Source organism: Anopheles bellator, chromosome 1 (genome assembly GCF_943735745.2).
Source record: "Anopheles bellator chromosome 1, idAnoBellAS_SP24_06.2, whole genome shotgun sequence".
Classification (NCBI taxonomy): domain Eukaryota; kingdom Metazoa; phylum Arthropoda; class Insecta; order Diptera; family Culicidae; genus Anopheles; species Anopheles bellator.
Genome location: NC_071285.1, coordinates 12,679,556 through 12,705,948, shown reverse-complemented (window position 1 = coordinate 12,705,948; position 26,393 = coordinate 12,679,556). Strand labels below are relative to the sequence as shown.

The 26,393-nt window shown below is 51.5% G+C and overlaps 1 protein-coding gene across 1 annotated transcript in view; it reads right to left on the bottom strand.

The window, feature by feature from the left end:
• The window catches only part of LOC131213507 (calpain-11-like), a 30,509-nt gene extending 10,890 nt beyond the window's left edge, over positions 1-19,619 (bottom strand). Inside the window, exon 1 of the mRNA XM_058207561.1 lies at positions 19,521-19,619. Within this exon, the coding sequence (XP_058063544.1) occupies positions 19,521-19,611 (91 nt within the window). The 5' untranslated portion in view covers positions 19,612-19,619. The remainder of the gene's footprint in view (positions 1-19,520) is intronic.
• Positions 19,620-26,393: the final 6,774 nt, after the last annotated feature.

Below are 26,393 nucleotides of genomic sequence, written 5' to 3'. Positions count from 1 at the left end.
CCGTGTAACGTGTGCTCGGGTTTCTTTTTCCCCCCGGCCCAGACAACGAGATGCAACACAGAAATTATGGCCACAATTTTCTGTGTGCATTTAAGAGTTATTGGTGGCGCTAGTAATGAGGCCGGCGATCCCTTACGTCCATTCGTTTCACAGTCCCCGACACCTCCTGATGTTCGATTAGAGGGCTGTGAGTTTTTCAGGGTAATTTGGGCTTTCCAAAAACTCAAGTAACCACCGACGGAGCCCTCCATTTTGCGAGCGTAATTCCCAGCACCAGCGCTTGGAATGTGCATTATGCAAGCCGCTTAAATAAATATGGTTTAGGTCGACAGGCCAAATAAAACAAAATAAAAAACGCACCAAAAACTTCACGCCATGCCCGGCCGATGATGCAACTTAGAAATGCGCCTGTGCGTTGTGGTTGTACCGGTACCAATCAAGATCCAATTTTCTGATTATCGCCCACTGCCGATCGATGAAGCTTTTCCCATTCGCTTTTTCGGGGGTTGAGCAAACGGGCGCCACCCGCCAACCCAAAAAAAAGGGTTGCCAATACGTAATTTCGCCTTTACGATTTGTTTTCCACGGGGTTTTTGTTTTTACTTTTCATAACCAATCACTTTCTTGTTTCGGACCGCATCCTGCGGAAGGTCGTAAAAAGTGAAACACAGCGATCCCGGAGAAACCGACCGAAAACCGGAAGCCTCGCAGTTCGGTGAAACGGCGATGAACGGTGCCGCTGCCGCCGCCAGTTGAACTATTGAACTCGAAAGCTGCTGCCACGTTCCAATTTTCCGCGATACAGCGGGGTTCGGGTCGGCTAGCCTAAATGCGCCCACCGCCCCGGAATCCGATGTCGAATCCAACGGATTAACCTCGTTCGTAATGCGGAATTTTGCAGCAACGAAACGCCCTAACCTGTTCCGTGCCGTGGCGGAATAACAGTATCCGGGCGCAGTGTTTCGGCAATTATCGGCAGAGCCGGAGAGGCTCATGGGAGCGGGTCTATGGTTTTAAAAGGCGGTGTGGCCGCACACGCGCCATCTGCCCGTGGTTCTGCCGTGGCCGTGGCTATGGAATCTCTCTTGATACAAACTAATCAAGAATTATGCAACGGTGTAGTGGCGAGGCAGACACGAAAAAAACCGAAACACTTTTCCCGGCACGGTGGTGGAAAACACGGAACGGTGGAGAAAAACGGAGCTCAGAATCGCCAGCGCGCGGGCTCGCGGTTCTTCTTAATTAAAAATGTTGTTTGCCCGGCCTGGCAACATTATCTGGCGAGCATCTGCTTCCGGGCGCCCAGCCGAAGGGCTGGCCAGCCAGGGCTTTTGAATTGTAATTACGGGCAATTTATTAAATACTGACATCCATCCATAAAACGTTTCCGATACAGTTGTACCGCGTGTACTGTTCGTGGTGCTTGATGGATGTTTTCGACCCCCTCGGCACCTAACGCTAGTTTTTGATGGCCACTCCGAACGGGTAATGAAACGTTATTAGGTTTATGTCCGTTCGTTTAATCAACGCGCGCGCAACGTGGTGATGATTGCGAATCGCAAATGAAAGTTAGGCCCGGCGATGGCTAATGAAACACCCGAGCCGTTCCACGAAGAATTGAGCAGAAATGCAGAAAAGTATCACTCCGGACTGCGGGAGTTTAGCTCCAGTGCGGTAAATGGGGAGCAACATACTGGGGTGTTCAATAAGTTCGTAGCCTCGAAGGGTGCTGCTCTGAGTCCAATTTTTTTTGTTATATTGATACACTCTTCATATGAATGTATGTGAAGTTTCATTTGAATCGGTCATTTAATTTTGTTTTTACAGGCCGTTATGTATCGACGTGTCACAGTATTTTTTACAATGAAAAATGGCAAGTATCGCGGATTGATTTAATTTTTATTTTTTCAAGGTTTAAAAGCAAAGGAAATTATGAACGAGTGTTGAAAGTGTACAAGGACTCTTCACCTTTAATTTGGGGGTTAAAAGGGGGTTTGTGAGATTAATCGTGGCCGTACTAGCCTTCAAGACGATTTATGTCAAAAACGTCAAAAAAAAAACAGAAACAGCACCCGAAATTGGAGAAAAAAATACAGGATATCGTATTGGAAAATCATCGAATGCCTGAAAGAGGTTTAGTACAAGGCCTAGCCTTCTCATTGAGCAAAATTACCAATTATTTTAACTGAAGTTTTGGATTCCTGAAAGCTTGGGTCTATCACTATGATCCTGAATCAAAACAAGAGGCTAAGGAATGGTGTGAACCTTTTTCTTCAGATCCCAATCAAGTTCGCCTAGAAATTGCCTGAAAATATGTTACTACTAGACCTATTGAAAGTGAAAATTTGTGAAAAAAGACCCGGTTTAAAGAAGAAAAACATCCTCTTTCATCAGGGCAATGAATCTTGTCGCAAGAGCATTTTTTAAATGGCAGAAATCCATTAATTAAAGTTCGAATTGTTGGAATATCCCCCGTATTTACCAGATTCGTCCCCTAGAGACTTCCATTTGTTTTCAGACCCAAAAATAAAGCCATGCGTGAATAGCGTTTTTCATCAAATGATGACGTCATAACAGCTGCGGAAGCGTATTTTGAAGTACTTCTAGATCATCACCTCAGGGCTGAAATTTATAAATTACAGTCTCGTTGTAATAAGCGTTTTGATGTTCAGGAAGGCCATACTGAATAATAAGGTGTATTTCAAATCGTTTAAATGTATTTTTCTTGTCGAGGGTACGAACTTATTGAACAGCTCAGTTGTTCCTAGCAACATAGACGATCGCAGATTGTGCCAGAAATGGAACTGATATTATTCTAGCCCCAGTCTCAGCTTCCATTCTTTGACCTATCGATCGGGAATTCTTTGCCCGGCCGGGAGTCCAATTCCGTTCCGATCCACACGCAAGGTACCCCGGCACGGACCACGAAACGCCCGAGGTTGCGTGCGCTGCCGCCCTTTCCGATAGCTAATTATTTAAAATGAAATAATGTGGCATTCCTCCGCGCGGATATAATCGGACTCCATTCTGGGCTTCTGGGCGCAAACCGGGAGCTCCTGAAGGCGTCCGCTCCTGTTTGGAGAAGACGCATTCCGGAGCCCTGCCCCTGGAGATGCGGTTGCGTGCGTGGCTGGCGTGGCTTAATGTATTCTTTTGTCGAAAGCCCGCTTCCGGATTCCGCCCGGGCACGGTTGCCCAGTTGACGACTGACAGTTCAGCTCTCGCAACCCACACGCCCTGTTAATTTGGGCCGAAAACCCACCGTTTAGACGCCTCTACCGCAAAAGGTAAACAATGCAGCGCAGCGGACAACTTGTCAAATGAGCCATTACCGGCGTGGTTGCGTGGGGGTTCCTTCGTCAAAATGCTCCGGCTTAAGCTAAATATTAAGACACTCGCCCCACGGGTTGTAATTAGATCGCAAATAAAGCCGCCTCAGAAGTGGGTCCCGTGTCTTCGCAGGCGATACAGTAAAAGGCACTTCGGCGGCGACAAAACGTTGGAACCGTTGCACTGCCTTGGGAAGGTTCTGGTGGGCCAAACGGGGGGGACTCACATACGAGGCGTGCCGGAGCGAACACCTTCAAGGCGCATTACTCAACCCGCCCGCCAAGTGGGGGCCATTATTCAAAGGCTTTTCTATTTGCTTTCGTGGTGCTTTAACCTTTCGGCCACAGTCACCGGCACCGACCGTTGGCCCACAGCCGTTTATGTTGCCGGAGCTGGGAGTTGGAACCCGTTCGATTGCCATCGACCGAGGAATTTGGAGGCGAGCAAAGTGAGATAAAACAATAATTTCCATCACGAATGAATCATACAATGCCCGTACCGGGGGTAAGTTCTCGACCCCTCTCTCTGTCTCGTTTCTGAGCCTATTATTTTCTTTCATAAAATAAATCGTTCACAAACTATGGCTCGGGCTCCGGCCAGAGTTCTGTCCCGGCCACCAACAAAACGGAGAAAAACCCGTTTCAGCTTCACGGAACGGTCCGGCCTGCTGCGTGTTGGCTTTGGCTTCTAATGCCCGGTTCACTGCTCCTCTCAGCGGGCAGGCCGGTTCGTGGTATCATCTCCTTTCACTTTCCCACACCAACCGGACCAGACCGGTGGATCGTGTGGTGGATCCGAAGGAGCCGTCGAACGAGAACTCGAGCTCGTTAGAACGGGCCCGGGAAATGTAAAACAGTGCGCGGCCAGAGCGCCGATGGTCATTGATCAAACACACTAATCGAGAACCCCGAGTGTGGCCCCGAGCACGACGCCGCACGGACGGTCGTATTTCAAACGGGGCGCGCCAGGTGCGATGAAAGTACCGGAGGGGGCACCCGTTTGGCCACGAAACAGATCGCTTCCAGCTGATACGGTACGGCATTCAGCGTACGCCCAGCGGCTTCGAATGATTGAGTTGTGAATCGCAGCATCATTAATATTGTTCTCCCTTTTTATTCGTGTGGCCTCTCCGAGGGTTATAAATAACATTAGGAAGTGGGGGTATGAACTCGTCCTCGGGCGAAATTCCCACGCACATCATTACCCAGTTCGAATCGGTTCCAAGCCCGAATCACGGTCTCTAGGGCTTGATAAATAACGAACAAGCTGCGCGCGGCGATAAGCGACGAACCCGGGCTGCGTTTCGGGCGCCGCTGAATTTATGCCGCTCGAAGCACGATGCGTGTGTTTTGATTAATTTTACTGCTCCTGTTACATGTTCCTGCGGGTCGTGCACTGGGGCCATTAGTCATAGAAACACACACTACCCGGTGCAAGCTATCTGCTATCTGGTTGATCTGGTTGCAGGGCTGCAGTTCTGCACCGGAAAACGGAAACGACCATTATCGCGATGCAAAGCACACCCGGGGCCAATTTGCCAGTGTGCACATTGTTATCGGTCGGAAACGGCGCGACGAAAGCTCCGTAAATCAGCTCCGTTGTGACGGTGGACCCCGGACACACTCCGACAAATGCAAATCGCAACATTCGCTAATGACGACGACGACGGGCACACTCTGTTACAACTGTCTCTCGCCGGGCCTGTCACTGTCAGGGGCGTGTATTCGGAGGTCTCGGTCGTGTTGCGTGCCCCAACCGAGAGCTTCTCCGTGTGTGGCTCGGCGAGTGTTTCATTAGTGCACGGTGACCCAGATCAAGGGTACGGGAGGTTGCTCACGGATCACCGTGGACACGCGCACAGTTGATGATAAGCGCTGATGGCGGGGGGGACTGGTGTGAAAATCCAACCCCATTGTTCCCCACCACCGACTGGCTGGCTGCTAGAATGCGATTTAAGCTTTCCGAACGCAACGGTTGCACTGTTCACCCCAAAAAATGCGCTCGGCCTACGGTTCTGTTCCCGGTAACCTCGATAGTGGGCCAACCGCTCCCCCCGTTCGCTTTTGGGGTCAAAATTGGACTAATAAGCGCGGGATGGCTTATATAAGTGGCGTTTGTTTGGGTTTCCTCATTCTTTCGGGCTCGAGTTTTCCGGGTTTCGGTTCGGGTTCCAACGGTTCGGTGGAAAGATTTACGATGCGAAGCGCCACTCGGCTTATTAGGAAGGTCTCATTCTGGACATCATTTGTTGATTCACATCCCGTCGCCGGTCGACGAGCATTGTTTGGCCCTCTAGTTGACAGAGCGACCAGAGAGACGCTCGCTGCTGCTACTCGATTGTTTCACGATTTCCAGGCACGTCCCTTTCATAACTCTCAGAGCCGGACCGGCGCAGTTGACGATCGCAATAAATTAGACAAAATAATAAATGCGGTCCGGTGCGAGCGTAAAAGTGGGTTAATTCTTTTGAGCACAACAACTAGGTCTACCGAAAGACATCGGCCCCCGTGGTTTCTGACGGGGACACTCTGGCATTAAATTAAAACGCCTGATTAGCTGCATCGCGCTAATGGCCGTAAATGATGAAATCATTACGGGGCCCATCGCCGAGATCGGTAAAGATCCGCCAACGACGCTCGGCATCAGTTCCCTGTTTTGCGTGCAAAGTACGCCACCCTTGCATTCGCCTGCACGTGCAACTCGGCACTCCGGCAGATGCACCTTGTTGGGGTGCAATGCGACAACCCACACACGTGAGGAGTGCATGATGGTGGTGAGCATTGGTCGCCTTCGGAGTCGGGTTGCGGCAATCGTATTCGCTAATGGTCCCAGCGTAGTGGCGGTGCCAACCGCTTTAAACGGCCCTTTTAGAAGAGGGCCGACGCCGCGTGGGAGCCGCAAATTGGCGCAAGTCCGGAAGACGTCAATTGGGTGCGATGAAAAATCGGTCCCAATTTATGCGCACTCTTGTGGGCCGTTGCGGTGCTGTTGCGGCTGCTGCTGCGTGCCGTCATACAATTATTACGGTTTGCAGGGAAGGATCGGGGCTTATGCAACACCCCACGAACCTATAAGAAAGGTTAAATGTGGCAATAAAATGGCACAACACTCTTTATATCCGTATCCAATTTAAAAATACGTCAAAACATGCTAAATGGAATACTAAATTGTTTTTGCTATAATTTATGGAACCATTTATAATTTATGGAGGGAGCACAACGACACCTACTGGATCGCCATAAAACGCCCCGGAAACAATCAAAGTCACCCTTGGCCAAATTAGTTTCAGAGTGACATTCTGTGGTGTCGTTTGACAGAGTGAAGCCTGAATTAATTACGAAACGAAAGATTCATTAAAGGAAATACATTTGGTAAGACATTTATTTTAATCTCGTAAAATCGTTAAGCCTGGTCTACACGCTACGATTTCATTGCGATTTGCAATCGCAGATCCGATACGTTGTGTTCAGAGTTGTGGAAACGGTCATGGAAGAAACACTGCGTTTGTCTGCCTTTCGTTAAAAAGCAAAAATTAGAACGTGCCAAGAGTGGCCTTTTCGGTCACAGTGGTCGAGGAATTGGTTTTTAAAGCGAAATAATTATTCTCACGTTAAACTTTTGCGTGAATTGGAAGACGAACCAAACGATTGTTGAAACCACATGAGGAGGAATGTGGAAACATATACTGATTTACTGAATATGATGACCCCATAAATTGCAAAAGAAGATACGATTATGCGGCAAGCGATCTCTCCCTAAGAGCCACTGCTAACGGCCACTTTACGATATTTAGCTACGGGGAGGATATTAAAATAGCCGTAAAATCGTAGCGTGTGGACGGCCTTTTAAATGTGGTGCAAAGTGACTCTTATTGCTTGTGGTATGGCTTGTCCCATTCCAGACTCTCGTTCAAGTGATAATCGATTCCCAAGTGATAATCGATACAATCCACATTCCTCAGTCGTTGCTGCAAGCTAACCTCCGTGAGTCAAACATTAGCTTCAACATAAAAAATAATAGGCATCCTCCTGTAATTAGTAATTACCACTAGCACCTTCATTGTTACAAGATCCAGGAGCAACCATCGATTCCGCGAGGAAAAGCATAATCTATTGCGCAGTTAGGTGATCCACATTCGCGGTAATCTCTACGCCTCTCGCAAGCCCATTGAAATCTATACTAAGCTAATGTGCGCTCGCTCCAGACAAGGCGTACGTGCGCATAAAAAGGAAATTAGCATTCCAACCAGTTTCCAACCGCTTGATGTGCCGCGGTCGCCGCCCCGTTCTGGGTCGCACCGTCAACTTTCTTTCCACAACTACTTTTTCAGCCAGCCCTTCATGCCACTGCCATCGTAGGAAGCACCAGCGGGAAAAAACCAAAGCCCGTTGGAACCTCCGAGGTGCCCCTCGCCGGACGGAAGAACGTCCCGATAACGCAACGGGTAGACGGCGGAAAAGTAAACAAACTGTCGCCGGACGGCGATACGGCTTCGGGGCTACACATAAATCAGTGCCTCGGGGCCGGAAGGTTTGCCGCAAACGGTTGCGATTCTTCACTTCTCAAGTGCTCCTCAAGGGGATTTCGTGGCCGGGGCCGTTCGCTTCTTGCGAGCGGGAAGAATTCGCGAATGGATTCATGGACGCCCACTCGCCAGTTCCCAGGAGGCGGAGGAGACGATCACTTTCGGTCCCGGTGTGATTGGTTTTCGGAGGCGGCCACCCTGCCACCCCAGGATGTGGGTGAGCGCCTCGGTGTGCGTTGACAATACTCGAGCGACGCGGCGTCGCCGTCTAATGCCGCGCCACTGCCGGATATAGACCGACGAGTGTAGGCAGTGACGAGTGACAGACTCCGATCCGATCCGATGCGGCGGTGGCCCGGAGAGCATTAGCACGCTGGCCGCCGATCGAAATCGGCAAATCCATTCCGGACTCCGGGCAAAAGGAGCCGGGAGGAGCCGCACGCGCACCGTAAATGGCGCTGCCGGATAGGCCAGGTTCCCCAGGAGCACCCGGTCCCGAAGGTTTGATTATTTATCTCCGGTGCCGGCGTCGGCGGCGCGGATCGGTCAATGTACGATAAAGTGCCCGGGCTGCTCATCCGGACTCCATTTGGCGACCCGGGCGACTCCGATATCAAATCTCCGGCAGGACGGCCGAAAAAGGGGAATCTCCGTGATTCATTGGCACTGGCGAGTCGCGAGAAAACAGATGCTCCCAAATCGGAATCGGGGTGGTGTTGCTCCGCAAACGGTCTCCAGGATCTCTGGGTTCGATTTTATTTATGTCCATTTTGATTTGTTTTAAATACGACACCTTGGGCCCGGTGCTGCGGTGCGTCAAGGCTTATCCTGAGTCGAAGTCATATTTTATTCCGTTTTACTGCCACGTCCGGAACTCCGATCTTGGAGTTCCATTTCGGAACTCCGGCGTAACGGCGTAATAAAATCTACCCCTGGAGACGACTAGCGATCTACGTGGCTGTGCCGATAGTGGAATGGCCGAAGCTAGGACCCTATAGTGGGTCGCGCTTATCTAAATGGGACGCTTTGTTTTAAGCACACTTCCTTAATCTCCTGGGTTCAGTCCCAAATTACGACACTCGACACTCACTGACCTGTGCGGCTATAGGAGAAAAACATTCGTAAATTAATAACTCTCCACCATCGTCGAGAGTCTGTAGCTCGTAACTTCGGTTTATGGTCGAACGAAGTCTCTGCCGGGCGCAGGAAATGGCCACCATTCGCTTCGCTTTCGTTGCAGTTATTGATGCACTCCCTGCGTGGGGATGGATTTTACTGACTAAAATGGCAATAAACACAGGTCACTCGCAACTACCGGCGCCCAACACAACTTCTCCATCAGTTGGCCTCAGTCTGCGTATGAAGATAAAAATTCTGGAGCCGAATGCGAAACAATGAGGGAACAAGGCGATGAGGCCTACACTCTCGACGCAAGGCGACCCAAAACAAATATGAGGCCCACGTGAGGCGAAGTTGATCCGTTAAGTGCCTCCTGGGCATATGGACGGTACGCGCCACTGCCCCCCCGGTGCCCATGAATATTCAACGCGCACGCGTGATGATAAATAACCGTGCCGTGTGTGGTAGCAAAGCTCTAAACTCGCTCTAATATGGCATAATTTTACAACAACTCCCTGCGGCGGCAGTGCAAATTGCGGCGCTGCACTCCGAGACCGCCCGTGAGGACAAACATGGAAAAAGGGAAATGAAGTCGGGCGAAATCACGGGGAAAACAGAAGGAAAATTAGTGCCATAGAAAGGCGGAGAAAGAACTCGGCCCGAGAGCGGCCCACACACCGTACAAGGAAGCCCGGGAACTGGCATGCGCCTTTCAGGATGACGATGCTCAAAAGAAAGCAGCCCGTTGGCAGGGAGAGAGAGAGAGAGAGAGCGAAAAAATGGTGGAAAGAAAATGGGCCACCAACCGACGACGACGACGAGCAGGGGGCCTCCGGACTGGCGCATCCCAAGGGAGGAAAACTGCATAATGCATCGTGATGCACACTTGCACTACATAGCTGCATTAACGAGCGGGGCCCGGAATGTGTGGCCCGGACCCCGCGGAGACGAATCGAGCACAAAAGCGCATTGTTCTAGGCGCACAGCAGCAGCAGCAGCCGGCGTGCCATTTTCACTCTTCATTGGCTTTCCCGGCTACCAGGGGGTAGGGCAGCCCCTGGCCGCTTTTCCGCAGGGGCCCACTCATCAGTGGCACGCTTTTCGCCAGCCGGTTGTTGCGGCATTGTTGTTCCCGATTCCGGCGCCTCGCCTGTGGGTTTTGTTTCCTCCGTTTCTTTTTTTATTGTGGCTCCTCTCATCTTCCTGTGCGCCAGATCGCTGCCAATCGCTGTGGGCTGCGGGGTGAGTTGTTGATGGTTGACGGAGTGACGATGATTGACAATCTCTTCCAACCACCGCGACGAGGCTCCACTTTTACTTTATCGACATCGTAGGCGAGGGTTCGTCGCTTGTCGCACTGTTGATGTCTTTCGTTCGCTAGCTGCCCGGAGCGGCCCGGAGCGGCAGGAAGGAAGGAATGTGTTTTTCGCGATCTTTATCACACCCCGGTGGCAGTGGCGGAGGGGGGCTCGTTTCAGTGCCCCTCGCTAATGGTTCCTTCCTTCGGTTTCGTTGGCCCTGGAGGCGGTTGAGCTCGTGCGCTGCGCTAATATAATTGTCCTGTCCTGTGGGTTTTTGTTTGCTTTGTCGACGATCCGCGCGAGTGGTCTGTTTTGCAAACTGCCGTCCGGTTTCGGTTGACAGCCCCGGGGCCCCCGATTATTATTTATCAATTAGCGCTAACTCCAATCGCTGGCCGCCAGACTTCGATCTCCGAATGACCTACGATACGGTCCGGCGACGGTGGGCTAAGGAATGTCGCGTAAATGAGGCGTTAAAGGCAAACGCGTGCACTCGGCTCGGCCCTCATTTCCTGTCACCGGCGGCCACAAAGGCGCAACAGTAAATCTATTAATTATCGGCCGTTTTTTTTCGTCTCTCGCGTTCTTCGGAAGCGGCACTGGTAAATGGCACGGGGCACCGAAAAAAGGGTGTTAATCTATGGCCCAGGGCCGGTGCGCACGATGAATGGGAATCATTTTCTTCGCCTTTCGCCGTGTGGCCCCTAATGGTGGGACGTGTTCAAAGCTTTCGGGGTTGCGCTTGCGAGATTGAACTAATTTTTCTCCCTAATCCACCCCGTCCCAAAAAGGAGGCACTTGTCTCCGGGTCTCCGAGGGGTCTCTCTAAGGAAGTTTTCTCCCTGCCAGGTGCCAAGAAGCCGTCCCCGAATTCGGCTACGGAAAGGGAGTTATTTATGAGTTACACAACGCCAACTGGGCCAGCCGTCAGTTGATGGCGGTCGGAGCCCTGTGAAAAGGCTGTGACCCAGATCGGTGGGTCACAGCGTGCCAGTGGCACACAGTTAGAATCATTAGCGAGAACAGTCTTCGAGGCAACGCCCGAGCCAACACACTTGCCGTGTCCCTTCTCACGGCGCTTGGTGCACCACTTTCGGGCGATTGGTGGACAATTTAGTGGCGCACTCGTTGCAGCATGCCAACGGCCAACGGTGGCGGCGATGTCGTTAACGCACCATTCCGGCATTCGGGGCCGTTGAAGACAAATTACCGGCAGCCGCACCGCACCGGTGCGGGGCTTTCAAAGTGTCATAACCCCTCTTTTTGTGTGAGTTGTTTTGAAGTTTCGAGAAAGTGAGGCATGCAGTAGGCTTTAAAAAAAGGCTGAGCACTGTTTGAGGGTTTGAGAATAAAGTTTGCAGCCTCTAGGGGAGGCATCTTTTACGAGATCGCCCTTTTGGGGAACCTCCACCGTGAGCGGATGTAGTGTTAAGTTCACGTATATTCAGGGCATATTAAAGAGGAATGGAATAAAGAAGAAGTTGCAACGATCTTAGATGCTGCCCATCCACAGCCACAGGGTGATAAAGATGTTAAATCTAATAACTGCGGCATCTTCATTCTTTGGTCATGCAGTAAGCTCATTGAAACCACCAAATGCTGAATTCTTTTCTTATTCGCTGACGAAATGTACCGAAAAACTCTTTCCTGTCCATCAACCAGCTGTATATTTTTTTTGATGTTTTTGTTATTCTTACGTTATATTTCTTTTGTTATATTTAAGTGTCAACTAGACCACTTGACCCCTTTACTTAATGCGAAATAAATAAATAAACACTAATTTATTTCGTGGAGCATCGATCTTACAGTTTTAAGTTTAACCTCCTTTTTAAAGCTGATACTCTACAATTAAAAAAAATGCTTGCATTGTTTTTGTTTGTTCCATTCGTTTGTGGGTGTTAACGATGGAGGTCAAGGAAGAGAAAATTCGGTACATTTTACAGTGTTTGTCCAATGAAGGCAAAAATTCAAGCTAGGCTTCTGAAATTATGCATGGTGTTTATCGTGCCAATACTTTAACAGTTAGTAATGTGCAATTTTTGTTTAGTTGACCCGTTTCAGATATCTTTTATGTTAAAGCCTAGGCAGACATGTTATCGAAAATGTCGATAAAATCACAGAAATAATCTAAGCGGCATGGCATGTTAGTATTCAGAGCATCGGCTTGGAGTTAAAGATCAATAAATGAACAGCTTAAAGCCATTTGCGCAAAGCTCGATTTACAAAGAAGCTCCATGTTTGGGCGCCACCCTATTTACACATGATGGTTCGAATTTCCATCTGCTCAATTTAGGCCAATTTGAGTTTAAAATAGAAGTATCTTAAACAACGTTTTGAATTTCACCCAAAAAAATTGATGACTTTTTCCCCAGCCTTATATATTAATAAAAAACTTAATTACCAGTGGCGCACTTCATCAAGATTCTTCTGTACTCTTGCTACACAAAAACGCCTTCCGTTTCGTTTGCCGTCCTGATGAGACAAGTTTCTGGTCCGAGTTTTAGAATCCACCTTGGTGTTCCTGCCTGTCTTGTTGCGTGCACACGAACCAATCCAATCCGATCGGATTTGAAAGCAGCGTGAAAACGTGGAAATTGTCTTCGGAATAGCGTTTAACTTTATCTCCATCTCGCGGAGCAAATGGAGTTGTTTGGTCGCCCAGACGCCTGCTTGATGGGCGTAGATTACGTTGACAGCCAACAGGCAACACAGAATCCACGAAAACAATCAGAGTGCGCTCTGGAAAAAGTACCCGGCACCCGGCGAAAGTTTCTCGAGCCACACGTATTTAAGCGTGTGACTCTTGGTCCGACTCTTGGTTCGGGGCGCCGGAAAAGAATTTGAATTATGATGCTGCGCTCCGCTCGCCAAGGATTGCGCCGCGACGGAACATAAATAAAGTTTTACAATTTGTTATCGCCATCTGCGGGTGCGCTTTCTCGTCCCATCGGTTAACGAAGACGTTGCACGGCGCTCGCACACACTGTGACAGTCGAAAGACCCGGGGCCCATCTCGGGGCCCTTTCGGAACACTCGCCCCCCCCCCCCCCCCCCCCCCCCCCCAACCTCCCCGGGTTAGGTGCGAAGACAGTGCGCGGGGCAGCGATTTTCACACGCTCCGCACATCGAAACGCGGCGAGCGATTGGGAGGCGGACTGGCAAGCAGAATCGATTCGAGCGTCGATTAGCGCCGTGAAAAAGGTCACACTGGAGACCCTGGTCCCCGGGGGGGGAGGAGGGGCTCGAACCAGGGGGCCACGGGAGCCGGGAAACTGGAGCAAAACGCCCCCTGGAAGACGGGCGGACCCCTATCGATCGCTGCCCTGGCCCTGGCCGCTATCTGCGAGGTCACAACATTCCTCCGCTTTCGATTCCACACATCACTACCCCCTGGCCGGCTTTCTGACCAGTTCCCCCGCCCCCCCTCGCAACCGGAGCGCAAAGTGGCAGTTTTCACTTACGGCCCGGGGGTCGTCCTCTGGAGTAAGCTGTCGCGAGGAAAGAAAGAGTGATCACGCGATCGCGGCCGCGACCCGCGCGAGATATCGACGACATCCGGCCACCGCCGGCATCCTTCCCCGTCCTCCTGTTCGGACTCATATGGGTGATCGGTGATACAGTTTTACAAATCTCACCCGTCCCACCGGTGATGGGCGAGCGTGGAAAGCGCCCTTCCCAGGCGGATGATTTGCATACATTAGACGCATGCCACCGGGCGACGCGGGGGGGGACCACGTCCCGGGACCGGTGCGCATAATTTGCATATTTTCTCCTCATCAACCCACCGCCCGTGGGTCCGGTACATGGATTTTGAAATAGAAAACGCGATCGACAGCCGAGCCGAGCCGGGCGGTTCCAACGAGACATCCCGGGCCGCGGGTCCGGTGACATCCTTCCTTCCTTCCGTTTCGCGTTTCGTTATCATCATCCCAAACCCCTCCAAACCAAACAAAACCCTGCGGTCGGTCAGCGATCACGAAATCGACCCGCGGCTGCTCCGTGACCGGTGAATCCGCGAAATGGATGCCCAAAACGTGTGCCGCCGATTCGTGCGCTTCTTCGGCACGGCCACGGCAATTAAGATATCCGATTAGCGACGAACGACGACAGCCCGGCGGCCACTTCCCTTCAATCGCCCAGGGGATGGGGGGTGTAAGAGAAAGAAAGTGGCGCAGGTCGTGGTCGGGCGGCCCTTGGAAGTCGGTCCATGGGCCGATCCCTCCCGGGAGGGCCGGGGGCCGATAGATCGAAAAACGATTCGAGCAGGAATGTGAAAAGTGATAATTACCGCCCATTACACGGCCATCGAAGGCTCGGGGGAAGGGGACGGCAGCGACGGTGGTGGGGACGGCGACGGGTGGCATCATTTTCGCGTCGCGCAGGAGGTCATTTACGCGCTTTTACGGCGGTGGTAAAACCCTTTTTATGGCCATCCTCTTCGGGCCCGGTTCGCATGCCGGTGATGATTGTTGCGCTTTGCGTCGGGATGGGGAACCCGGGACCCGGGTGCACCGGATGCACCGGAGCGTTGCACCTGGCCCAAGCCATCCCGCCAGGCCAAACTTCAAAGCGGGTTTTAAATTTGATCGTCTGTTGACACACTCCACCCGAAGAAAGGCTGATGGGGTTTGGCTGGAGCGAGACCGAAGGAGCGCTCTCTTCAGGAGGCTTCATTTACAATGCAAAACATCCTCTGGTCGGGCCTGGGGTTTGCATAATCTGGTGCCACTAATTTTTGGTGGCCACTAATTTCCGAATCAGTTACGGAACTAAACCTGGCGGCGGACCGAAGGTGGATTTGCAATAAATTCTTCACTTTGAAAACCCATCGCACCCCATCTTGGTCCTGCTCATTTCACGGTCCCGCTCGGCGGCCTGTTGGATGTTGCCGCTAAAATATTTGCAAAACATTACAACACGCCATATGCGGACAAAGCAATGTCTGGCGCGGAATGGCTTCATTTCCATGTTGATGATGATTATGATTTAAGGGACTGTCCCTGTCCTGTGCTGTCGCTCCTTTTCGGTGGTTCCAGCTTGCGGAACAACGAAATGAAGAAAGGCGCCGCGCACCAAACGCAACTTGGAGGTGTTTGTTTGGAATGCGAAATTTAGATTTCCTAACAACGGTCAGGCTGATGGGCATGAGGCCGATTTTTGGAAGTATATTTTAGGATTGAAAATCTGGCCAATCTGGCAGACGCTTCAACAATCGATCAAAGAGAAATTTTCACTCTTCCATATCGCGATCGTGATATTGTATGAAAACGATCCTGGTCAAAGCGTGATTAGGCAGCTGAAACGGTGGCCAAACCAGGACTAGCGACCAGGAAGGTTCTATTATTTGGTGGGACTGGACAGGAATCATTTATTATGAATTACTTTCGTATGGTCATATTCCAAGTTCACTCAACAGAAGCTCCGTAAGTTTTGTTTGGGAAGTTTTAATGCATCCAACGTATAGTGTGGAACTGGTACCAAGCGATTACCATCTTTTTTCTCGCATTGCAAAACTTCTTGAGTGATATGAAATTAGGATCGAGAGAAGATCATTTCGAAACATCTTAAACAAAATTTTCAATTTCATGTTAAACTAATGGTTTTCTTTTCAGTTTACGTTGGCCAAGAGAAATTAGATATTTTTAATTATTTATTTATTATTATTATTATTATTATTATTATTAGTACGGAGAGAAACTATTAAGCACCAACTCAAAGTTTAGTGCTGAAGTTGACGGGCACGCTGGGTTTTAAATGACATCATTCGCCTTTCGGTGAATCAGATCAGTGGACCGCGCAGGCGAATGATCTACGAACAAGCCACGATCAGAGACATCGAAATGGTCCTAAGGATCTTCTGTACTTTTATCAACATTCTTAAAACACTAAACTTCCCCAACATATTCACTAAGCTGTAAGGTTTCCACATAAACCTGTCGGCAATCACCCGGATCTGTAGTGAACGCCTCCGAAGCGATCGGTAAGGTAACGAAACCTGCTGTGATCCCCCCCATAAACTGTCAAAAGCGTGTCGAAACGGAGATAGTGATGGTTCCGGTGAGTGACCACATATAAATGCCACAAACTCGGGCCACAGAAATTTAGTTAAAAATTTATCGCTAACCTAACCACACAACCCACCGTTGGGATGCAGATTTCCATCCGCCGTTGGAACGGAAACAAATCGAACCTCATAATCGTTTGTCTCCGTTCGTGACACATAAAGCTGTGGGCTTCGGTGGACCCCGAACCCGGAACGGCTCGAACCACCCGAGGAGGGCTTTTCTACACATTCCTAGCTTTGTTTCCCATTTTTGGAGCGATCCTATAATTTGGCGACGCGAACCACACACCGACCCGGAATCGATCCGTCCCGGGTGACGGAATGGGAGCCCCGGTCTGGACGTAGATGACAAATTTGCGTGTAATTATTATGGTTTCGCCTCGCCTGAAGTCTTTGGTCGTTTTTTGGTCACCGCGCGCCCAGGACGTCAATTTCCCATGCGCCCCGGGCGGTCGCAGTCGATACGCGGCGCGGCATGCGATCGCGACAATGACCTTCAATATTTGGCAGCCCGGCCCGAAGATTGGGCGGAGTGCTCTCGGGGCGATCCGTTTTCGTCGAGGTGGAATTCTGCTCGGCCAAACAGCCGCTGAGCCCCGTCAGTGCCAATGATTCTAATTCTTGGCCCGTACTTTGCACTTCTTTCGATCCGTTCGAAGTCGATGCATTCGACTTGGCCCGAGGCCGACTTCGTAATGTGTGTCTCGGGCGCGTAATTCAATATTTGCTTTCGGCATCGGTGGTCACGCATGCCCGAGTTGATGTTGCTGAAACCGGAGAGCTTCGTGACTGTCGTGTTGGAAGGCGACCGGGGGGCACACCCGAAAGCGAAGCATTTTTGGCATGATCGACGATCTGCCTCGGGGGCGCTTGTTTGTTTGCGCGGGGAATGCTTAAACGCTGCGCCACGCTCGAATTAAGCGCGAAGGTCACGAAACAACCGCGCTGCAACCGCTGCGAACGAGTGTCCGACGAGTGTGTTGACAAACGCTTAAAAACGCTCCTTCGCCCCACCGTGACGCGGCTGAATTGGTTTCCCCCGGACACAGAGCCACTCTGGGCCGAACTGGTCGAAGAATGTGGCTTATAATTTAATGGAATAATAAAAACGAGACAATTCGTCGACCGCAGTGCCGCCCGGATTGATTACGAAACTCATTCCAAAGTCATTTGGAGTCCGGCCGTCCGTCTGCGGAGAGTGTAATCACATTCCTTCCGAGCAACGCTGACATGCATTCGGACGCAGCGCGCCAGGGGAAACTTAATCATCTCGGAGCCCTCGGAGCCGGGACGCGAACCAGGAAGCCGCTGTGGCGCAGCTCGGCCCGAATGACTCCACCCGAAAAGGGCTGCTGCCCGCGAGCCTTAATCGCTGCCAATCGCAGCTGCCGTGGGTATCGCTTTTTAATCTGCCGCCCGACCCAACGTCGTCGCGGGGCCACAAGAAAATAAGATAAAACATGTAGAGAGCGAGAGAGAGCGAGAGAGCGTGAGCCTGCGGTCCTGCGCGCGTGTCGCGATTGCGCAAGGCGCGTGCTAACTACATTTCGCGCTCCGGAGGGGGGCACTGAGCATGGGAAGAACCCCGCGTAGAACCCCGGGGCCCCGGCATCGATCGTTCGAAGATCGATCTGCCAAGCCTCGCAGCTCGCGTCGACGGCGGCGAATAATTACAGAAATTAGCTTCGGTGACTCCAACGGGCGGCTAGACGGGGAGCGCCCCATTACTCGCCCCATCATCCTGCTGCTCGATTTCCAATCCATTATGCCATGCCGATCGATGGGTCGTTATCCAACGGGCGACAAGAAAAACGCGCCCGACCCGGAGGAACGGCCGGGAAAGAAGACGTAACGAAACGGTCCGTTTTTTACCTTGTTTTGCGAGAAGCTGTGCTACCGAAATCAGCTGATCGACCGAGGATTCCGGACAGCGGAGAAAACACAACGAGAGCCACCGCAGCCGACCTGCCAAAGCTGTCGCCAATATTTTGACCACCACCAAAAGCACCACGGGAGCCACCGAAGCGTGAAGGTCCGGCGGACGGAAGGCTCGTAAAAATCGTAACTTTATCTTCGCTTCGCACAGATAGGCGCGCGTATAAATAGACTCCGTGGAATTCCGGAGTCCGCGCGACCAAGATCCCCAAAAGCGGTTCCTCCGGTGAGCACACGTGGTCCTCGACTCATCGGCGAGTTATTTCAGGCAGAAGAAAAAAAACCGAAGCCGGAAGATGCGCAGGCAAAGAGTCGTTGACAGACCGTGGCGGCGTGGAGCACGATTTTGTGTGTCTTCCCCGCCACTTTTTTCCGTGTTGATTGTGCCATTTTGCGTGGCTGTAAAATATTTAAATGATGCTCATTTGTAAAACCGTCGTTTTGCCGTCGTCAGCGGGGGAATCGCTCGAAAGGATCGCTCGAGGCTGATTTTGATGAATAAAAAGCCAAGGCAGGAGGCCGCCGCCGTGCAAACAGTCGCCGGCTGGCCCACCCCCCCTCCCGTGAGTTCATGCTGCCCTCGGGCTAGTGAGTGAAGAGTGTCCCACGGGCGTCCGAAGGAAGATCGTGCCGATCGTAAGCCTGCGCCATTCTGTGGTCTATTCTGTGGCCTTTTCGTGGTTCTTCGGATATCTAAGCACAATTATCTCGTGCCTCTCGTGGAAGCCATGGGCTCTCTCGCTCTCCCTCTCTCTGTCCCGCTGTTCACCAACACGTGCTAAAATTTGTGGATCATAAACATTTTACGATACGCATTGTCACTTCTGTTAAGGCACTTCCCTCGCCCGGTCGGTGCCGACAGGCAGCAATAAAGTGATGAGCGACAGAGAAACACGGCATCCCTCTAGCTCGCTCCCCGCCACACACAATCACAGGCACACAGATGGGCTGATAATGGGACCGATTCAGCCCGCCCGGGTGGGGTCATAAAAACGAGTTATAATTGCTTCACGCAAAACGCCATCCCGTTTTGGGGCCGGTGTTTGATGGTGATAAAAGCCGAGCGAGAAACAATCCGCCATTCTCACACTCCGCATGGTAAGGGATAGAGGCGATTTTCGGGTGTTCGCCCGGTGAGAGGGTAAGGATTAAAAAGGTTTTCCATTTGTGCTTCATTGTTCGGCGGCGACGACCAAGGAAAATTATGCTCAAATTGTAACGCGCGACGAACGGTGATGATACTCACTGATGTGGCCGTTGACCGGGGGGTGTGCGATGTGGCCGTTGCCTCGATATCCGGACGGCATGATGGGCACGGAATTGTAGCATAAAAACATAAGGCGAACACCGGTGCTTGCCCTAGAGCTTCGAGCGGGACGAGAAAGGGATGTTTTGGGGCCAGCGGGAGGGCCACTTGGCTCTGGTTATCAGGGCACACGTTTCCGCACACAGACACACGTGGAGCGACACGAATGTACGATCACGCAGCACCGGCCACTGCAGCCGACTGCAGCTAGTGCATCCTCTTTCGCTCTCGCTCTCTCTCGCACTATACACTTCAGTACACTTTTCGCTCCACTTCTAGCCCGAAGTTGGGCCGGATCCGGAACGCGACCATGTTCGGCACCGATTCTTGGCACGCCAGTCGGCCAGCTTGCAGACGCGCACACGCGAAGCCGGAAATCGGAGCGAACTGGAGCGCACTTGTTGTGCGATCACCGGTGAGCGTTTTCCAATCGTCGTCCCCTGGATCTGGATCGCAATAGAAATAATTTAAATTTCACTTCGGGGCGCACGTTCGGTGGGATGCGGATTGTTTTATGATGGCGAACGGGGGTTGAAACGACCGTTACGTTTGGAGCATTTAACGTCTTGATTGTGAGTCACTGGAATAAAAAGAAGTAGCAGTAACATCTTTGTCTCTTACGGGAGGCCCAACGCGATCACCAATTGTCGTGACAAATCGTGTTCTTCGTTCGAAACATTAATAAACATAAGCCGGCCCCCAAACAAAATCCACCCTTAAGGCCCCAAACCACAGCTTTGGGTTTCGTAAGCAGAGTTGCTTCCTTCGAAAGGTCTGCGGCCGATCGGTACAATCGGCCGTCATCAATCAACCGATCAACCCTTGTTTGGGAAGCTTCCCGGTTGGTTGGGTTGTTGGTAATTTAGAAACATGCGCCGTATCAGCCGTCATCATCTACTGGGACTGGGCCGGCCTAAGGAATCGTCTCCCGCTGCTGATCGCTCGACACGATACACGGGTTAATGAGCCGAGAGGGCACACACACGGGATTATGCTGGCGGGCAGATAAGCAAATGAGCCGATGCTTGGCCACGACACGTTGACCACCCTGGCACCGGTGGTGGTGGGTGGACGGATGGATCGCGATCGCGGAACAAGGCGCGGTTTCACGATCTACCTAACAACTCCCATCGAACCCGTGATTGGCGGCTTTTCTTTCTCACCCTTCTTGAAGCCCGCCGATCGTGTGCCACCAACCTATCGGCGTCGTGGTGGCCAGTGTCAATGTTTTGGATAGGCAAAAAGAAATCAAAAATACACTCCACACCAGGCATTAGGTTGCGCAATGCGCGAAGATGGTTTATGCTGATGCCATAACAGTGTTGTTTCAAATTTCGTGATGGTTCCGACGCACGCACGGCACGTGTTCAACAAACGATCGATCCCTTATGTGAACGATTTGTGTTTCTTTGTCTCTCTCTTTTTCTGTTGGCCAGTTTGGTGCATCGATTTTTGGGTTTCCGCGTTTTCTTTTCTTTTTTTCGTTGCGTTTGATTATTTTCTCATCATTTTCCGATAGTCAAGATAATAGGTGGGCTGTTTTTGGGGTGAATTGCTGCTATTAGCTTGACATCCGTTTAGAGCTAATCATTGCACTCCGAACCAATCTCGCATCAGCTTCTTTCAGTTTTAACATAAAAGGAAACCTACTTTTGTAGTAAGATTAGCACCCACTCGGGTGATCCCAGAGAATTGGCCCAGAAAAGCGAAAGAAAGTTGATGCGGCTCGAGCGAACCCAGCAATCAGCCCGCCGCAGCATTCCGACACGTCGGTGCAACGGCGCCAATTCTTGGGTATCAAATGTCTCACATTACACCTCGACGAAGCGGCCCCAAAATGATACTAACTTTCCCCCGCGGGGGGGCCCAACCCAACGGTGATCTACTTCCCCCGTTTGGATTCTTCTTCAATTTGTAGCGGCTTCAATTCTAGCCGCCTAGCGGGTTGGGGGTCCCCTGTCTTTTCTCGCCCCCTTTTTCTGGGTCACCACCACTGCCGGGGCCACACTGCATCGTGGAGTGTGAGATTTTGATTAGCATTTTCCATCCGCAGCCCGCCGGCGCCCGGAACTCCGGGGAGTGTCATGCGAATGCGCGCGCCTTACTTTTACACCATTTCTCGGCCGCAACCGAATTTTCCCGGCTCACTAGGGACCGTGGCCACCTGCCGTGCCGTGGAATGCGAATGTAACGTTTTTCGAGCAGCAGCAGCACAAATGAAGGCAAAAAGATGGCCCAGCGTCGTTCGAAAGGAGAACGAAACCAACGAAGGAGAGGAGAGCTAAAGTTCTTCCATGTGCGAAAGAGAGAAAACACGGTGGGGGAGAAAAGAAAATCCTCGAGGGGGGAGAAATCTCGGGGTGGGGGGCCATGGAAAAGACGCGGAATAGAATTAATGAAAATGAAAAATGATCCCGCCCGCCTAAGCTCACCGGACCAAAAAAATGGCAGCAAAGTGAGGAGCTACTAAAAAAACCGGGTAACGACGAGATCAGCTCGATCATTGATCACGCCCGCACGGTGGGTGGTGGGCGCATTTTAACTATGCTTCCGGCGGGCAGGGAGAAGGTGGGCCCATTTCACCCAGGCCGACTTGCGGAGTGTACGGGGGGGGTGGTTGATAATTGCCGAATTTTAGAACCGTAAAATAGATCGCCGTCGACCACCCCGGCACCGGTTGGCTTGAGCGTGGTGTTCTACCAAGCTCCTTCCAAAGTTCGATCATTCGATCGGCAGAAAAAGAAGAAGAAAGAAAACACTGCAAAGCAGATGAAACAATGGAAAGAAAGGAAAGAAAGAAAAAAACGCAAGAAGATCAATCAAGACTCACTCCCGACGGAAGGCTTCGGTCGGATTCGGGGCTCGGGGTGGGATATTGGGTGGGCTAGGGGGGGATTGTGGGTGGCTATCAAATATTCTGTCCGTTCGGAGGTGACCGAAAAGAAGAGGAAAAGACGACGCTGGCGACGGCGGCGACGTTTTTCGTTCCGCGGCCACCATTCTTTGGTCGCATTTGAACGGATTTTAGCAACGCCTATTCGGGCACAACAATTGCCTTGCGGCGAGGCTGGCTTGGCGAGGGGACCGGCGGGGTGACGGTGGCTAGTAGGCTAGTTAAAGGGCGGGCAGGCGGGTGAGGGTGGCCGGGGAAGGAGACCGTCTTCCATTCTCAAAACGGGTGTGTTAATGCTTTGTTCCGTCGTGGCGTGTTTGTTGCTGCCATTGTTATTGTGTGGTGGAAGGGGGTGGCTGGCACACACACACACACACACACAACCACACACACGGTAACAACCTTGCCCGCTCGCTACACACACTCGTTTCAGAATTGGGCATCGGAGATCGAATTGTCTAGCGGTTCATCAATTTTCAACACTTACACATGATTAATGGATCGGAATATTTTTTTTTCTTCCCCTTGGTGTGGGTCCTGGTCCGTGGCAAACTCCCGCACAGGGCAAAAGCGTCCCCTCGACCGCCCTCGCCGACCACCGGCATCATCGATTGTGTTGTGCGCAAAATAATGGAGACAACAACGCGAGACAGGCGACGAACCCCACCGAAAGCCGATCACGTTCTGGTGGCGCAGCGTGATCTTGTGGCCCGAGGAAGGGGGGGACTGTTGGGAAGTGTTGCTAATTATTTATTCGGCCACCGGCAGGGGACAAACGGGAGGCGAACGTGAGACGGTCCGTTCTGAGGGGTTCCGTCGATCGTCGAGTCAGCTGTTGCGGTCTCGAACTCGCTGGTCTCTTGCGAGCGTAATCTTCTATTCTGTTCTCCGTTAACACAGATCAGCCCATCGGTGGCAAGCAAAAAGAAAACAGGTTCCCCGGGCCGGTCGATTGAAAAGGCCGGAAAAACGGCCACCGACTCCAAATCGGTCACCCCGCCCGGCCGCTTTCGAGCGCGGCTCACGGTCGCGGAAAAACGGGGCTGAAGATGTCCCTTTTGCCGCTCGGCTGATCGACACGGATGGGATGGAGCTTCGGGTGCGGCTCAGCTCAAACGGCCGATGCTGCTGCTGGTGGCTGTTGGTGGCGCTGCAGTTGCAGTGCAGATGCGTCGTCGGGTTGTGTTTTTTTTTCCTTGCGCTTCACTCAACGGAATTATCTCCCGGCCCAGAGCCGGCGATCGTACTCTCTTCCCCGCCCCTCCTCCCCGCGACGGCTGATCGCGCCGATCAACCGGGAAACGGTTGTTCGATGTTTTTTTTTCCCGTCCTCTCTTTCTATTTCATCATTTCAATCTCATTTCGTTTTTTCGCAATTTTCCATTCCACCACGGCGCAGCGAAGGCCAGTTGCACTTCCAGGCTCCGCTGGCTCTTCCATAACGCCGCCCCAGCATCGCCATGTAATGATGTTGGGCCACGGAATGGGCTCGTAGTTCGAGGTGGAGGATTCCGAGTTTCTTTGCAAACGGTTCGATCTTCAAGTGGGGCCTTTCAATTGGTGCGATCACTTTATGCGAATAAATTGATGAACAGGGACAGAAAAAGTCTTCATGCTACGGATTTACATAAATTGATCAGTTTCCTGTTTTGGCTATTTTTAAACAGAAAGCCGTAAATTCGTTCAACAAATTTGCCTTCAGCGATCTATTGAGCTTTCGTGAAACAATTTCTAAGCCTTGAACTGCATTCGCCTGAAACGGCATCTGTGGCCACCATCTCGCTTTCAACAATGGTCGCGCGGAATGTTCTGGCGCCGTTCGTCGCTTGCCGCCTGGCGCATGTTACGAAATCGTTCGATGAATTCGAACGACGATTTTTAGCAAGTTCGTGTGGCTCGACGGCTCGCGACGGCGGCAGGTTGACCCCATTTTTGGGGTCGCTGCGCTGCGTTTGGTTACTCACTCACGTCGCCGTCGCCGTGGTCGCCGTGCCCGTTCGTGCCTGTCCTGCCCTGAGAGGTGCAGGTATGAAAAGGGCACGAAACAATAAAACAAAATCCTAAGCCCAACATAGGGTGCCGGCGGCCCCCTTCGAGGCACACACGTTTTGTCGAAAAAGACCGACCCGTCCGTTGGACAGAATCGTCCCAGGCGATCGGCCACACGGACATGTGTTTATGTACGCGGCTCATAAAACCGCCGCTGGGGCCGCCCGCTCCAAGAACCGCTTGGATGTCGATGTCGTCGACCAAACAAACAAATGGCTTGTCCCTCACACGGTTATGCGGGTCCGACTATGGTCCGGCGGCACATCGGAGAGCTACTCGCCCTTCCATCGATTGCTTGTTGAGTGTTATTTTATCTCACGCCCGGGCTCTCTATTTAACATTCCGCCATCCATCCGCGAACCCTTGGTCGAAGAAGGGCTCCCGGCCACCGGCCCGATTGCCAAACCCCCGGTTTCGTTATGCTCCAGCCGCCAGCCAGCCAGCCAGCCAGTCCGATCGGGTGGCCGATATTTATGGACCGCACTCTCTCTTTCACTCCCGGATCGATTTTAGCGCGTTCTGATGCGTTTGAGGGGAGCGGTGGTAAAAGGGACGTTCAGGGTCCAAGATCGTCACATAAAATACACACACATACACATGCACGGACCACAAACAAAGACAGCACTCCGGCGTAACCGCAAACGCTCGTAGCGCAACCCAGGGCTGGGGCGACGCTCGAAGGCACAGCCACAGCAGCGGCCGAGAAGGTGGTGAGATTTATCCGAAATTTATGTTTAATGCTCCGTGCTCCACGAACCTACCACGGGGCCATTCTATGCGTTCTTATCTGGGCGTGCGTATATTGCGCTTAATGGCGGAAAGCCGAGAGGCGAAACTTACGAGCTGCACTTTGCACCGTCGTCCCGTTCGGGGTTTATGTTTCACGTAACAAACAAAAAAAAAGATCTTTCTTATTTTTCCGAGACCCAAACTCGAACTTCACTTCTGCACAGTCTCTTCGAAGGTCCGTTTGAAGTGCGATCGACGACGATCCGGGTTCGTCAGCTGATCACGTTGTCCCCTTTTTCAAGAACGCTTTGTTATCTTACACTTTTCCGCTTCGACAGGTTTTTCTTTTCCACTTTTCGGCGTGCGTGTTTTCACTTATGCTTAGCACTTGTTCTTGCGCTTGCACTTGGCGCGAGATTTTTTGCACCGCACTGCACACCACCGCGTTTACACGCCGCTCGCTGTAAATTGCGCCGTACCGGACCGGAAAAAGGCTCAATAACCCGTTGGCGCCCTCACTCGGCAAACGTTTCGTAGCGACTGATCGTGCGGCTCGGGCGGACTCAGCTGTTTCAGCGCGTCGCCCGAAGATCGGCTAGCGGCGAGTTTCTCGCGTCGATCGCGAGCATAAAGCCGGATTCGAGAGAGCCACGGCAACGCGTAGGTTCGTTGCTTGCGCAGCCGTGATGTTTCATCCATTGATTGTGATTGAAGACTTTGATAAATTATTCCATTTTGAAGAAGATCCTTTCACTCTTTAATTGTAGAATCATTAACATTCCGAAACACATTAGAAACAATTGCGCTTCAAAAACCATCAAAAACGGTTTGATTAAAAGTGGAAGGTGAGTTTCTTGCATGCGAGCCCCAAAAACCATGCGATGCGGTGTGGTGGGAAATATTTCACGACATATTTCAATTCACGGAACGAATGAGCTTTCAAAGCTCGCTTTCAAACGGTGGACCATTTTTCAAACATTTGAAACGGAAAACATATATTTTCTGTCACGTTATTGAGTAAAATCACGGAACAGAAACAATCAGAAAATTTGAGTTAACTATAAATACAACCCGTTTGCATTAAATCATCCCCGAATATTGTGCCAAATAGATCACAAAACCCGCCCTGGGAATCGATAATC